We start from the raw sequence: 12,212 nt of genomic DNA, 5'->3' as shown, positions 1-12,212 counted from the left end.
TTGTAAATAAACAGAAATAAATTCAAATGTGTTCTATTGGTAACATGATTTAAATATGGTCAAAACCTTTTAAAATACTTACGCTTTGGGTACAAAGTTAGTTATTTATTTCCTAGCTGGTGACCACACCTGTCATCATGCCTTCACAGTGACTTCTATTGGGTGGGTGGCTTTCATTGCACTGAGTACTAGGCCATGACAGGGAAATGATAGATTGCAAGTGGTTTCTTTGTAGCACAATCACTAAACTTTTCCAGTTATTTTCACAATGACTATTAACTGAAACCTTCAGAATAACTAATTTGACTTGATTTTATAGTGTGCCTTATTGGGCCTTTGCTTTGAAGAAATTAAGACACACTCCCCCTCATCGTTCAGAAGGCAGGTCCTTCTTAACATCCAAAAGTGACTGTCAGGGGAAAAAGTGAGGGTTGAGACAGTGAAGGGAAAAAATTTTACTGAAGCTTTACTAAGACACTGAAGCAGTAGAATCTAGCTAGCATGAACACCTTCTTGAGAAGATGCCCAGTCCACCTGTGTAAGCATTTCAAACTCAGAGCTGCTATATTTGAGGTCAATCTTTACTGCAAGTCAACAAGAGATGAAGTTTGACCTAAATTCCCTAGTGAGCCCTTGAGCTAAGTTTCCCTTTTGAAGTTCAACCAATTCTTATCAGTAACTACTGCCAGCTACAACAGTTGCCGACTTCTGTGTTGACTGATCGTTGGCCTGCTGCTGCAAGTCACGGCAGGAGGGACTGACAGAGGCCACTTAGATTTAACATGAGTGCATTCAAACCAGCTGCTCTGCGGCTCTGGGAACATGACAGCAAGAGAGCTAGTTTTGGAAGGGGTGTGCTGTGTCCTCCTCGCCTTGGGTCAGTGCCTGTGTGATAAACCCACCACCTCACCTTGGGGCAGCTCCTCTGCCTGTACAGATCACCCATGCAGTTTAAGGTGACTCTACCCTTCCCATGCTTTCTGTGTGGATGGAAACTGCTGCTGGGGCCTGACATTTCGCTGTCACTGCCTGGGCACTGTGAAACACTTACGTAGCAGGCACAGTATCTGCGCAGCATGTCACAGACTGCTTAGTGCATCGTCTCGAGGTACGGTGTGCACAGCTTCCACAGGTAACTTCTGCTCGTGGCAGAAGACATTTCTGATTCCAGATGTTTCTTCCTTAGGCTTTTTTTTCTTTGCTTAATGTATTTCAAACTATGAGCAGAAAAGTTGCACCCAAATAACCTGAGCTAAATATAAATTACCTGTGCAGTTACCTGAATTGCTGCAAACCCAAATACAACATCCCTAACCCAGTGTTAAGTTCATTTAAAACCAAACAGTATTGTAAGATTTTGTTTGGGCAGGTAGATGGAACTTAGGTATGGGAACTGTTCTGTGATCGCTTCCTCCCACAGTACATTTGCATGGGCAGCATCATTAAAATTGGGGGGCAGTTTTATGTGGTTATCATTAGGGTAATGGACATCTTAATCTTTTAATCTATAAAGCATACGACCTCAGAGAACAGAAGTAAAGCTCTGCAGGCTTTGAGCGTAGCTGGTTAACAGCCTTCTGAACTGACTGACATCAACCTCCTGTGTCGCACCTGGGAGGCTGCAGGCAGCCCTGTGAAAGGCAAGTTCAATATTCTTCTCAAGCACTCTGTGCCTTCCTGCAGCTGCAAAGAGCAGGGTGCCACAAACCAAGCAGGCTTCCCCTGCAGAGGGGAAAACGTGGCACTGTGGCAAAAGTTTTAAGAAACAGTAAATTGCAACAGTTCTGTCCAGCTAACTACATGCACCTGGTCCTGTGCTGGGGAAAATAAACATCAGATGCAGCTAGTGAGAATCACAGAATCACAAGGTTGGAAGAGACTTTTGAAGATCATCTAGTCCGACCATATCCCTAAGTACCTCATCTACCCTTTTTTTGAACACATCCAGGGAAGGTGACTCAAACCCCTCCCTGGGCAGCCTGTTCCAGGTCCTGACAACTCAGTAAAAAATTTTTTTCTAATATCCAATCTAAACCTGCCCTGGCACAGCTTCATGCCATTCCCCCTTGTTCTATCTGCTGTCACCTGGCTGAAGAGACCATCGCCCACCTCTCTACAACCTCCCTTCAGGTAGTTGTAGGTGGTGATAAAGTCTCTCCTTGGTCTTCTCCAAGCTAAACAGCCCCAGTTCCCTCAACTGTTCCTCATATGATTTGCCCTCCAGCCCCTTCACCAGCCTGGTTGCCCTTCTCTGCGCTCGCTCGAGGACCTCAATGTCCTTCTTGTGGTGGGAAGCCCAGAACTGCACACAGTACTCAAGGTGTGGCCTCACCAATGCTGAGTCCAGGGGCACAATTACCTCCCTAGACCTACTGGCCACACTGTTTTTGAAGCTACAGAAGCATTACTTTTTCATGGAAGGATGCAAGAGGGGATTAGAACATTCAAGTACTAGCTAATTTGGACATAAAAACTAGAGTACTGAACACCTGGTGGAAAATGCACCTGCCATTCACAAGATTAATGGCATGCTAATTTAAAGGGTTAAAATTTGAACTGCATAATACTTTGTAAAAGCAAACGGCAGATATATTAAAAGGTTAAGGGAAGGAAGTGTCATTGGAGCAGAGTGAGAAACACCCCCACCTGATGTGAAGAAGCCTGAACTGCCCGTAAGAAAGAATATCCTGCTTTGTTTTAAAAGGACTTCCAAAACCCTTAGAAGGGGGCTTACAAGACTTCCCTAAGAGAGCATGGATTTTAAGTGTTGACTGTTCTGGATTTTAAGTGTCCATGGACTTTAAGTGTCGTTCTGTTAGTGCCAGCCACTTTGGCAGTGTGCTATAAACGCTAACAAGCAGACCTGGAAAATTAAGCCTGTTTGGCCCTCAGACTTGAAAAATGCAGCTTAGTTTTTGTGGTGGTTTTTTCATCTGAAGGTCTGATCATACCTGTTTGTGACAGAATGCAGCGTCTTTTCCATCACTGTGCCGTGTCCTGATCTCCAGTTGTTGTGTGCAAAAAGAGCGAGCATAAATACCTTCCTGTTATGGGTATACTAGAAAAGCTTTCTTTGTAAAATGGTGTACCGGGAACTCTGACGACCTTACTAAAAGCAGAGGCACCGCAAGAGGGTGCCATTTCTTTGATTTTCATGGCTGCTAAACTTCCTGGCTTGGTCTGAGGCGGTGCCCAAGTCTCTGACATCTGAGGGTAAGAGCTCAATCTGGACGTGCCCGTCTCCTGTACTTAACTTTCCCTCCCAGGGAAACTTTGCCACGGAATCACACAGACTGTTAATGCTTGGAAGAGACCTCTGGAGATCATCTAGTCCAAACCACCCCCGTCAGAGCAGGATCACCTAGCACAGGTTGCACGGGATCGTGTCCAGGCAGGTTTTGAGTATCTTCAGAGAAGGAGACTCCACAGGCTCTCGGGGCAGCCTATCCAAGTGCTCTGCCACCCTCATGGTAGAGAAGCTTTTTCCTCACTTTCCAAGAGAACTTCCCAAGTTCCAGTTTGTGCCCAAATATTTGTGCCTTCAGTTGTCACCTTGTCTCTCAGAATAAACAGTCTCTGACTTGACAGCAAGGGCGCTTTCTAGCGCTGCTGTACTGTGTAACAGCAGACAAAAACTGGTAACTGCCTGCTCCGCTTCCTCCAGGTCACAAGCAGACAGGAAAGGACCACTTCTGGGTGGCCTGTGCTAAAGACTGATCCCAAATCTCTTACCTAAAAATGCCCACTTCCAGTCAGGCAATGCCCATTTACTGTGTAGATCCAGGCACACTGTGCTCAACCACAAAGCCCTCACTACTCATACAAAACGAGAACCAGGACAAACTTTGTTGGTTCCCCCCCCCCCCCAACTAGTTATGCAGGTGAAAATTACACCAAAGATGCCCGGAAACAAGAGTTTTGCTTCTGAAGGAGTTCATCTGTCATCTTAGAAACAAACAAACAAAAAACCAAGCCCTGCATGAAACACTAAAAATAATCGATGTGCAACAGCACGTGGGGATGACTCCATTCAGATGTGACTCGAATCTTGCTTACAGAAACTACCTGCAATATTAAGTTAAGCCAAAAAAGGCACCTTTTGTATAACAAGGCATAAAGACCTTTAAAAAAAAAAAAAAACATTTGACAATAATAAAAAAAATATTTTAACCTTAAATTCTGAGAGTTAGGCAACAGACTGGACATTTGGAATTTTCTGATGCCAAAAGAAAAAAAGAAGCTGCAAAAAACCCGACTATTGGAAATAGCTCGATCTTGAGCTTTAAAGCCTTTGTATGGACACCTATCCACAAGCATGTGTTGGACTAGCCATCAGCTGAGGTGACCAAAGCACGCCAGGAAACAGAAGTGAAAGACAACGTCCAACTGTGAAAGTGTAAGTTAATTTTTCTGAAAGAAGAAAGTATCTATTAATCTTGCATTCAGTATCTTGGAGCACTGGTTGACTCGCTCTCCACTGCCCTGCATAAGTGGGTACGCTTTGTGTATCACAGGGGTGAGTTCAGAGCCAGTGTGATGCCTCTTTATTTCTAAAGCTGTCCATAGAGTTATGCTTTGTACACTGCCTCAACTCTGTACAGTAATATTTGCCTATGACCTCACCTCCATACAATTATATTCTGTATATTGCCTCGTCATCACAGAATCGTAAGCTTTGGAAGGGACCTCGAGAGATCACTGGGTCCAAGCCCCCGCCAAAGCACCTCCCCAGCTCATATTGCACAGATAGACGCCCAGACAGGTCTTAAATATCCCCAGTGATGGAGACTCCACCACCTCCCTGGGCAGCCTGTCCCAGGGCTTTGTCACCCTCACTGTGAAAAAGTTCTTCCGCATGTTGGTGTGGAACTTCCTGTGCTCCAACTTGTGGCCATTGCCCCTTGTCCTGTCATCATCACCTTTTTCCTCACATTTTCCAGCTTGGTGTCCAATGCACAGAACAAGAGCTCACAGAAGCTCTCATGAAGTCACGGGTGCCCTGGTGGGGTTTGCAAACACCCCAGGTGCAACCGCTGAGCATCTGGCAGTGAGATGGCGGCAGTGCCAGGCACGGAACTCTGTCATGCATGTTCCCACCTCTGTGAGAAAGGGAAGTGTTCTGTTCCTAAGAAAGCTGTAAATGGTTTCTTCATTTAAAAAGCAGGTGTGCTCATCTCCATGTGTTTGACAAAGTAAAAATTAAGACAATAAATTATGGCATGTGACCCTTGGCAGGATTGTCAAAAGCAGCCTCTTACTGAAAGGGGAATGTTAAGAGTTGAAAAACCTGAGTGTTTCTGAAAATTTCATCTGGTACATCTTTTATGGAGCCACGTTAAAAATACCAGCAGTGGTAAACCCGCTCTTAACCCTGCAATCCATTTAATCATTGGGGAAAATAACTTGTTTTAATAATCAATTCAATATTTATAATGCTGTTTCATGCCCTTGAGAGCCTTAAGGCAATTTCTGTACCTGTGTTTCAGAAACTTATGGCAGGAAAGCCTCACCCTGAGAAAGGGCACACTCAATCTCCAGCACTATTTCAGGCAGAGATTTTTCTAGGCTGACAGTAATAAAGTTTTCCGGCGCACTGGGAGGCTCCAGAGTGTCAAACTGAGACTTGAGAAGTTCAGGTGGCATAAAATGTCCTCTCCTCTTCTCCAGGCGGGCAGCTATGACCTCCATTGGCCCATGCAAATGAACAAAGAGGACCTGTAGTGCTGAGCTGCCTCCAGGTTGCTCTGGCTGACGGCCTCTGGCTGCCGATGCTCCACTGACCAACACACGTCTGTACATCTTCCTCAGGGCAGAACAGGCCAGAACTGCATTTTGTCCAGATGAGTCTTCTCTATCAAAAAGAAAGGAAAAGATCAATAAACCCCACAGAAGATCTGTATGTGGTGTAACACGATGGGCCGTTTGTTCTGTGGAAGTAGGGAGAGAAGTTTGGGATCTTGGCCCAGGACAGCTGTGGGAGCAGTGGCAGGTAGATGCAATTTGAAAGCAAGGACAGGGTATTCAGTCTCCTGGTAAAAATCCCTGTCTTGGAGACCTCCTCTATTAGCCACTGTTTTTTTCCTAAATTAGATTCAATTCTAGCACAAGGAAGCATGACCATTTCCTTAATTTCTGAGAGAAGCAGAAACTGAATATCCATATGAATACCCATCCATTGTCTATAAATTATAATCACTATACTAATTTGTCTAGAGTAGGTACAGAGCTCTGTTCTTACATCTTACATTTGGGGATACTTCCAACACCTGTTTTCACCATCTCAAATTTAAGCATAACATTACATTTTTTTGTTTCCTGTGGCCACACTCATTGGCAGCACTGCACACATGCCCACCTGAAGCTACACAAGGGACTGGATGCAGGTAAATTAATGCCTTGCAGACATCTTTTGCCGGCAAGGTTTCTTAAAATAAAGCAGGCATGAAGCCGAATCCACCAAAAATCAAATCCAGAATTAGCTGTCTCTATGAAGAGTGACTGAAATGCCTAAGAAACTACACTCTGTAATCAAATTAAAATTACAAATAACCTTATTTAAAAATAGTGCTGTGTGTCAGATTTGGGTTCACAGGCGAACAGGAACTTGGAAAGGTGTACCACTGTCGCCTGGACAAGCCAGCGCCAGCCGCAGGTACTCAGAAGTACTAGCAACTGATCACTGGCATTGGGCTCTTTGAAAGCAGACCCAGCTTTGCAAAGTTTCTGAAGCTGGGCAGTGGCACATAACACAAAGCAATGGATCCAGTCCAATGATCCCAACAAAACACTCAGTGAGTTACCCTTGGTCCAAAGACACACGCGCACCTGATGTGCACAAGCAGGTGGCAGCCACTGTGTAAAGCCAGGCTAAACAGACCCAGCTCTCTCAGCTCTTCCTTATTTGGGAGATGCTCCATACCCTTCATCGTCTACATGGCCCATCACTGGATGGTCTCCAGTATGTCCATGTCTCTCTCGTACTGAGGAGCCCATAACTGCACACAGGATTCCAGGCACAGCCTCACCAGTGTAGAGGACAGGGGAGGGATTGTCTCCTTTGACTCACTGGCAATACTTCGTCTAACGTGGCCCAAGATTCCTCTGTCCTGCTTGGCCAGAAGAGCACACTACTGGCTCATGTTCAACTTGGGTGTCCACCATGATCCCCCCAGGTCCTTTTCTGCAAAGCTGCTTTCCAGCTGGGTGACCCCCACAGTGTCTGTATGGTGCCTGGGGTTGTTCCTCCCCAGGGGCGGGACTTGGCACTTAGAATCACAGAATCATTAAGATTGGAAAATACCTCCAAGATTATCTAGTCCAACCTACCACCTACATTACTTACTAAACCATGTCCCTAAGTACCTCATCCAACCTTTCATCAAATACCCTGAGGGATTGTGACTCCACCACTTCCCTGAGCAACCCATTCTGATGCCTAACCACGCTTTCTGAGAAGAAATCTCTCCTAATCTCTAACCTGAACCTCCCCTGGTGCAACCTGCAGCCATTCCCTCTCATCCTATCGCTAGTCATCTGCAAGAAGAGGCTGACCCCCAGCTCACCACAAACTCCTTTCAGGTAGTTACAGAGAACTTATCTGAAACTATATCCTGTCAGCCCACTTTCGCAGCCTGTCAAGGCCTCTGTGGATTGGCCACTCCTCTCAGTTTTGTGTCATCTGGAAACTTGCTGAGGGTACACTCTGCCCCATCAAACACATCATTAATCACAGAATCATAGAATGGCTAGGACAGGAAGGGGCCTTAAAAGATTTTTGAGTTCCTACCCCCTTACCTGGTCCACTAGCCCAGGCTGCCCAAAGCCCCATCCAACCTGGCCTTGAACACTGCCAGGAAGGGGCAGCTACCACTTCCCTGGGCAACCTGTGCCAGGGCCTTACTGCCCTCACAGGGAAGAATTTCTTCCTAATATCCAATCTAAATCTACCCCCTTCCAATTTATCACTACATGCCCTTCTCAAAAGTCCCTTCCCAGCTTTCTTGTAGGCCCCTTCACGTACTGTAAGGATGCAATGAGATTTCCCTGGAGCATCCTCTTCTCCAGGCTAAACAAGCCCAACACTCTCAACCTGTCTTCATATGGGACATGCTCCAGCCCTCTCATCATCACGTGGCCCTCCTCTGGACCTGTTCCAACAGGTCCATGTCCTTCTTGTGTTGGGGACTCCAGAACTGGATGCAGTACTCCAGATGGGGTCTCACAAGAGTGAAGTAGAGGGCAGAATCACCTCCCTTGACCTGCTGGCCACGCTCCTTTTGATGCAGCCCAGGATACAGTTGGTGTTCTGGGCTGCAAGTGTGCATTGCCAGCTCATGTCGACCTTCTCTGCCACCAGCATCCCCAAGTCCTCCTCTGCAGGGCTGCTCCCCAGCACATCATCCCCCAGCCTGTATTGATGACAAGTGTTACGCTGATCCCGCTACAGGACCTTGCATGTGGCCTTGTTGAACCTCATGAAGTTCACATGGGCTTGCTACTCCAGCTTGTCCAGGTCCCTCTGGATGACATCCTATCCTTCTGGCATGTCAATTAATGAAGATGTTAAATTTGACAAGACCCTTTATTGACCCTTGGGATACACTGCTAGCTCCTGACCTCCAGCGACACTTCATGCCACTCATCACCCCACTGTCTGCTCATCCAGCCCCTACTTCCAACAGCTTCTCTATAAGGATCCTGTGGGAGATGCTGTCAAGAAAACTCAGCACCATTATCTTACTCAAACTAATAATATTTTGCAAAATGTTATGCTACTGTCATTATCAGTGTATTTTGTGGTTATATCCTTTGTAAAGCAGCTAAAGCCAGGTTTATAACTGAACTGGACCCTTGAAATTATTTATACATAGGCAGCAGAAAAACAGCTATCAATGGCAACAATTTTCCCTACACTATTTTTCAGGGATTATCCCACTCAGCAATTATTATCACATCTTAGATTAGTGAAAATAGAATGGCTTTACAACCTGCCCAGTGTTTTCACATTATTACATACATTTCTGCTTTGGAATTAAATGGGGAAAATACTTTTGGTACTTGGTCTTTAGCCCCTACTCCTTAAAGCCAGATGTTCTCTTACCTCCTTAGTACATCATGCAATGCACAAAGCCAGGGAATCCTGTCCTAGAAAGAAAACAAGTTGGTTTGAATATGCTTATGAAATTGATTTGAAATAACTGCTTCTAACTTCTAGTGCATTTGATTGGAGATGAAAATTAGCATTAAACTGTACACCAAGTTCAGTATTGATTCTTTTTCTTCCTAATGTAGATTTGCTACCTCTGCCTGAAAGCTAACGAGAGGTACTAGGCATACTGTCAAGATGTCTTTAGTGGAAATTAGTACTTTTCATGTTACAGGTACCTACAAGTATCTGATCGAAGCAAGATGTATTTACATGTCGTGCACCTTGTAAAACCCTGAAGGACAGTCAACTTCCCTCTTGCTTCTATTGTGCAACTCCAATGTACAGCCTGAATTGTTACTTCTTCTTCCTTACATCTTGGCATACACACACAATGCTTTGGATCAAAGCTGACATCTTCAGGAACAGACCTAAATTTAGTTATCTGCAATAACTTAATTATGTCATTTTTATGTCAGTAGCAATCACAAATAGATGTAATCTCAGCCACAATTTTGAAACACCTTTGCTCAGTAGTTAAGCAAACACAATGTGAATGATTGATCAGCTTCTCATTATAATTTTATTTTACATTCTAAGCTTCCACAACCTTTTGTTATACCTATTGAATTCTAACCGATTACTCCCATTTCATCTTTCAGTGCTGTTACTGCTGGATGAGCACAATGAAAGCTAACGTGGACAATCAAACACAACATTTTATTTGACACTGTCATCACAGAGTAACTTCCCACTGGCATTCTAGAGCAGCCCCAAAACTCTGCATCTCTGGTGTTTCAGAAGAGATGCTTCCCTCTTGCTGGGCACCCCACACCAATGGTTGGGTCATTCAGTTGTACAGTGCTGCTTTAGGTGACATACTGTCTTACAGGAACTTCCAACCACTACCAAAAGATTTAAGTTTTTAACAAGAATGTAGATATTCTTTTGGGGGAGGGGGAAGAGGGGTAGCAGACGGCACTCTGAAGAACTCCTTCGTTCTGCTTTATGTTTCTAGAGATTTCCCAGGAAACATTCAAGGTGGGTCATGTAACTTTTCCAGTAATACTCACGCATCTTGATTCCTCAGTATTGTAAAAATAGACTTGATAATTTTTATCAGTTTAGGCTGAACAACAGGCTGAATGGAAGGAAGCACATTTTAAGTAGGAACATAGAAGAGCGTGGAGCAGTCAGTGCAGTAACTGAAAGCGACGAAATGTATGTCAGTAGAGACATTTGTCTGCCTTCACGTATTTAACCTAACGAGGCAGCTCATAATCTAAAGCTGCAATTCTGTATATTGATGCAGAGGGAGCGATTCCTGACGAATTCTGTATCAGCACCAAACCCCCTGTGAGCTACCAAGCACACTCCCATAAACTACTTCTTATGCGGAGTGCTCCGGAACACACACAGCCTCCCTCTCCCTATAAATCCAGCCCATGCTCACAGCCAGGCTGGCCGACACCCAGCACGATCTGCTCCTAACAGGAGCAGATCCCGAGGTTACAAAGATAAATGCGCTGGTGACTGCTCTTCCAGTGCTTACACAAGGTACCTCATCATTTAGCGGTATCCCCTGTGCCATCTTCTCTTTATTCTCCGCAGGGTGATAATCGTCAGCGTCGTAGAACTTCCACCCCAGCTAAGGAAGCGGAAAAGTAAAGTTACACTCGGCCAGACCGGGTCAGGGGAAGAGGTGCCGGGATGTACACAGAGGGCACCCTGCTTGCGCCACAGCCTGAATCACCCGTCACCTCACGACCACTGGCAACAAGTGCAGGGCCAGCTCAGGGGCACCAACCGCTCACGACGCATCAGGGCACCGACTTAAAGTCGGGGCAGGCCCAGGTCGTGGGGCAGGTCTAGGTCGGGGGGCAAGCCCAGGTCGGGAGGCAGGCCCAGGTCGCAGGGGAGGTCTAGGTCGGGGGGCAGGCCCAGGTCGGGGGGGGTCAGGCCGGCACACTGCCCGAGCCGCGGGGGCTGCGCTGTGCGGGAAGACCGCTGCCTGCAGCCGGCTGCAGCTCACCCGCCTCAGAGAGGGAGGGAGGGAAGGAGGGACAGAGGGAGGGAGGGGACTTCCGCTGAGCAGCAGCGCTGACAGCGGAGCACGGCCGTACCTTCGCTGCCAGCCGGGACCCCACCGTGGTCCTGCGGGGAAGCACAAAAGTCGGTTACCGGCCCCGCGGGCAAGGGGGACCGAGACCCCCGTGCGCACGGCCTCCAGCGCCCTCCGAGTCCCGGTGCCCCATCGCCCCGCCGCCTGCTCGGTACCTACTTCCCCGAGCCGCTCACGCCCATCACCACGACCAGCACCATGGCGAACCCGGCCTCCGAATCGCTCCGCTCCGCTCCTCTCCCGCCGCCCCGGCCCGACTTTCTGCGCGGCTAGGCGGGACGGCACCCCGCAGCCGCCCCGGCCCGCCCTCGGCCGCGAGAGGCGTGTGCGGGCCTGCCCGTGCGCTCCGGGCGCCGGGAAGGGCCCGGCCCGGCGCGGCCGGGGCGGGAGGCGGCGGAAGCGCTTCCCCCGGCCCCGGCGCCGCTTCCTTGCCTGGCTGCCCGGCGGCCTCTCCCCACCGTTCGTCTCCCGGGCGCGACTGCACGCACGAGGTGCGCGGCGCCCTCGGTGCCCGCGGTGGTGCTGGAGGGGCCCGTTCTGCACTGCGCTGGGGCGGCCTCACCTCGGGTGCTGGGTGCAGGTTTGGGTGCCACACGACAAGAGGGACACAAAAATGCCGGAGAGCGTCCAGAGGAGGGCAACAAGGATGGGGAAGGGTCTGCAGGGGAAGCCTTGTGCGAAGAGGCCAAAGTCCCTTGGTTTCTTCAGCCTGCAGAAAAGAAGGCTGAGGGGAGACCTCACCACGGTCTGTGGCTTCCTGACAAGGGGGAGCGAAGGGGCAGGCACCGATCTCCTCTCTTTGGTGGCCAGAGATAGAACCCAAGCCAGCGGCATGAAGCTGAGACAGGGGAGGTTTAGGTTGCGTATTAGGAAGAGGTTCTTTACTGAGAGGATGGTCAGGCACTGGAACAGGCTCCCCAGGGAAGTGGTCACAGCCACAGCTTG

General features: G+C 47.9%; 1 protein-coding gene across 1 annotated transcript; it reads right to left on the bottom strand.

The window, feature by feature from the left end:
- Positions 1-5,356: 5,356 nt before the first annotated feature.
- Positions 5,357-11,624, bottom strand: IDNK (IDNK gluconokinase). Its single transcript, XM_084277956.1, has 5 exons — positions 11,427-11,624; positions 11,269-11,299; positions 10,707-10,793; positions 9,101-9,144; positions 5,357-5,851 (listed from the first exon to the last, which is right to left on the bottom strand). Exons 1-5 carry the CDS (start codon positions 11,465-11,467, stop codon positions 5,491-5,493), a joined length of 564 nt encoding a protein of 187 aa, XP_084134082.1. The 5' UTR covers positions 11,468-11,624; the 3' UTR covers positions 5,357-5,490.
- Positions 11,625-12,212: the final 588 nt, after the last annotated feature.

The sequence above is a fragment of the Gallinula chloropus genome (assembly GCF_964237585.1).
Source record: "Gallinula chloropus genome assembly, chromosome: Z".
NCBI lineage: Eukaryota > Metazoa > Chordata > Aves > Gruiformes > Rallidae > Gallinula > Gallinula chloropus.
This window is presented reverse-complemented; position numbering and strand designations above follow the sequence as displayed.

Excerpts from the sequence above, each read along its gene's own strand:
- IDNK (XM_084277956.1), bottom strand. The coding sequence starts at position 11,467 with ATGGTGCTGGTCGTGGTGATGGGCGTGAGCGGCTCGGGGAA. Across the intron at positions 11,300-11,426 it reads GGCGTGAGCGGCTCGGGGAA|GACCACGGTGGGGTCCCGGC; the intron begins GTAGGTACCGAG and ends GCTTCCCCGCAG. Across the intron at positions 9,145-10,706 it reads GGATACCGCTAAATGATGAG|GACAGGATTCCCTGGCTTTG; the intron begins GTACCTTGTGTA and ends TTTTCTTTCTAG.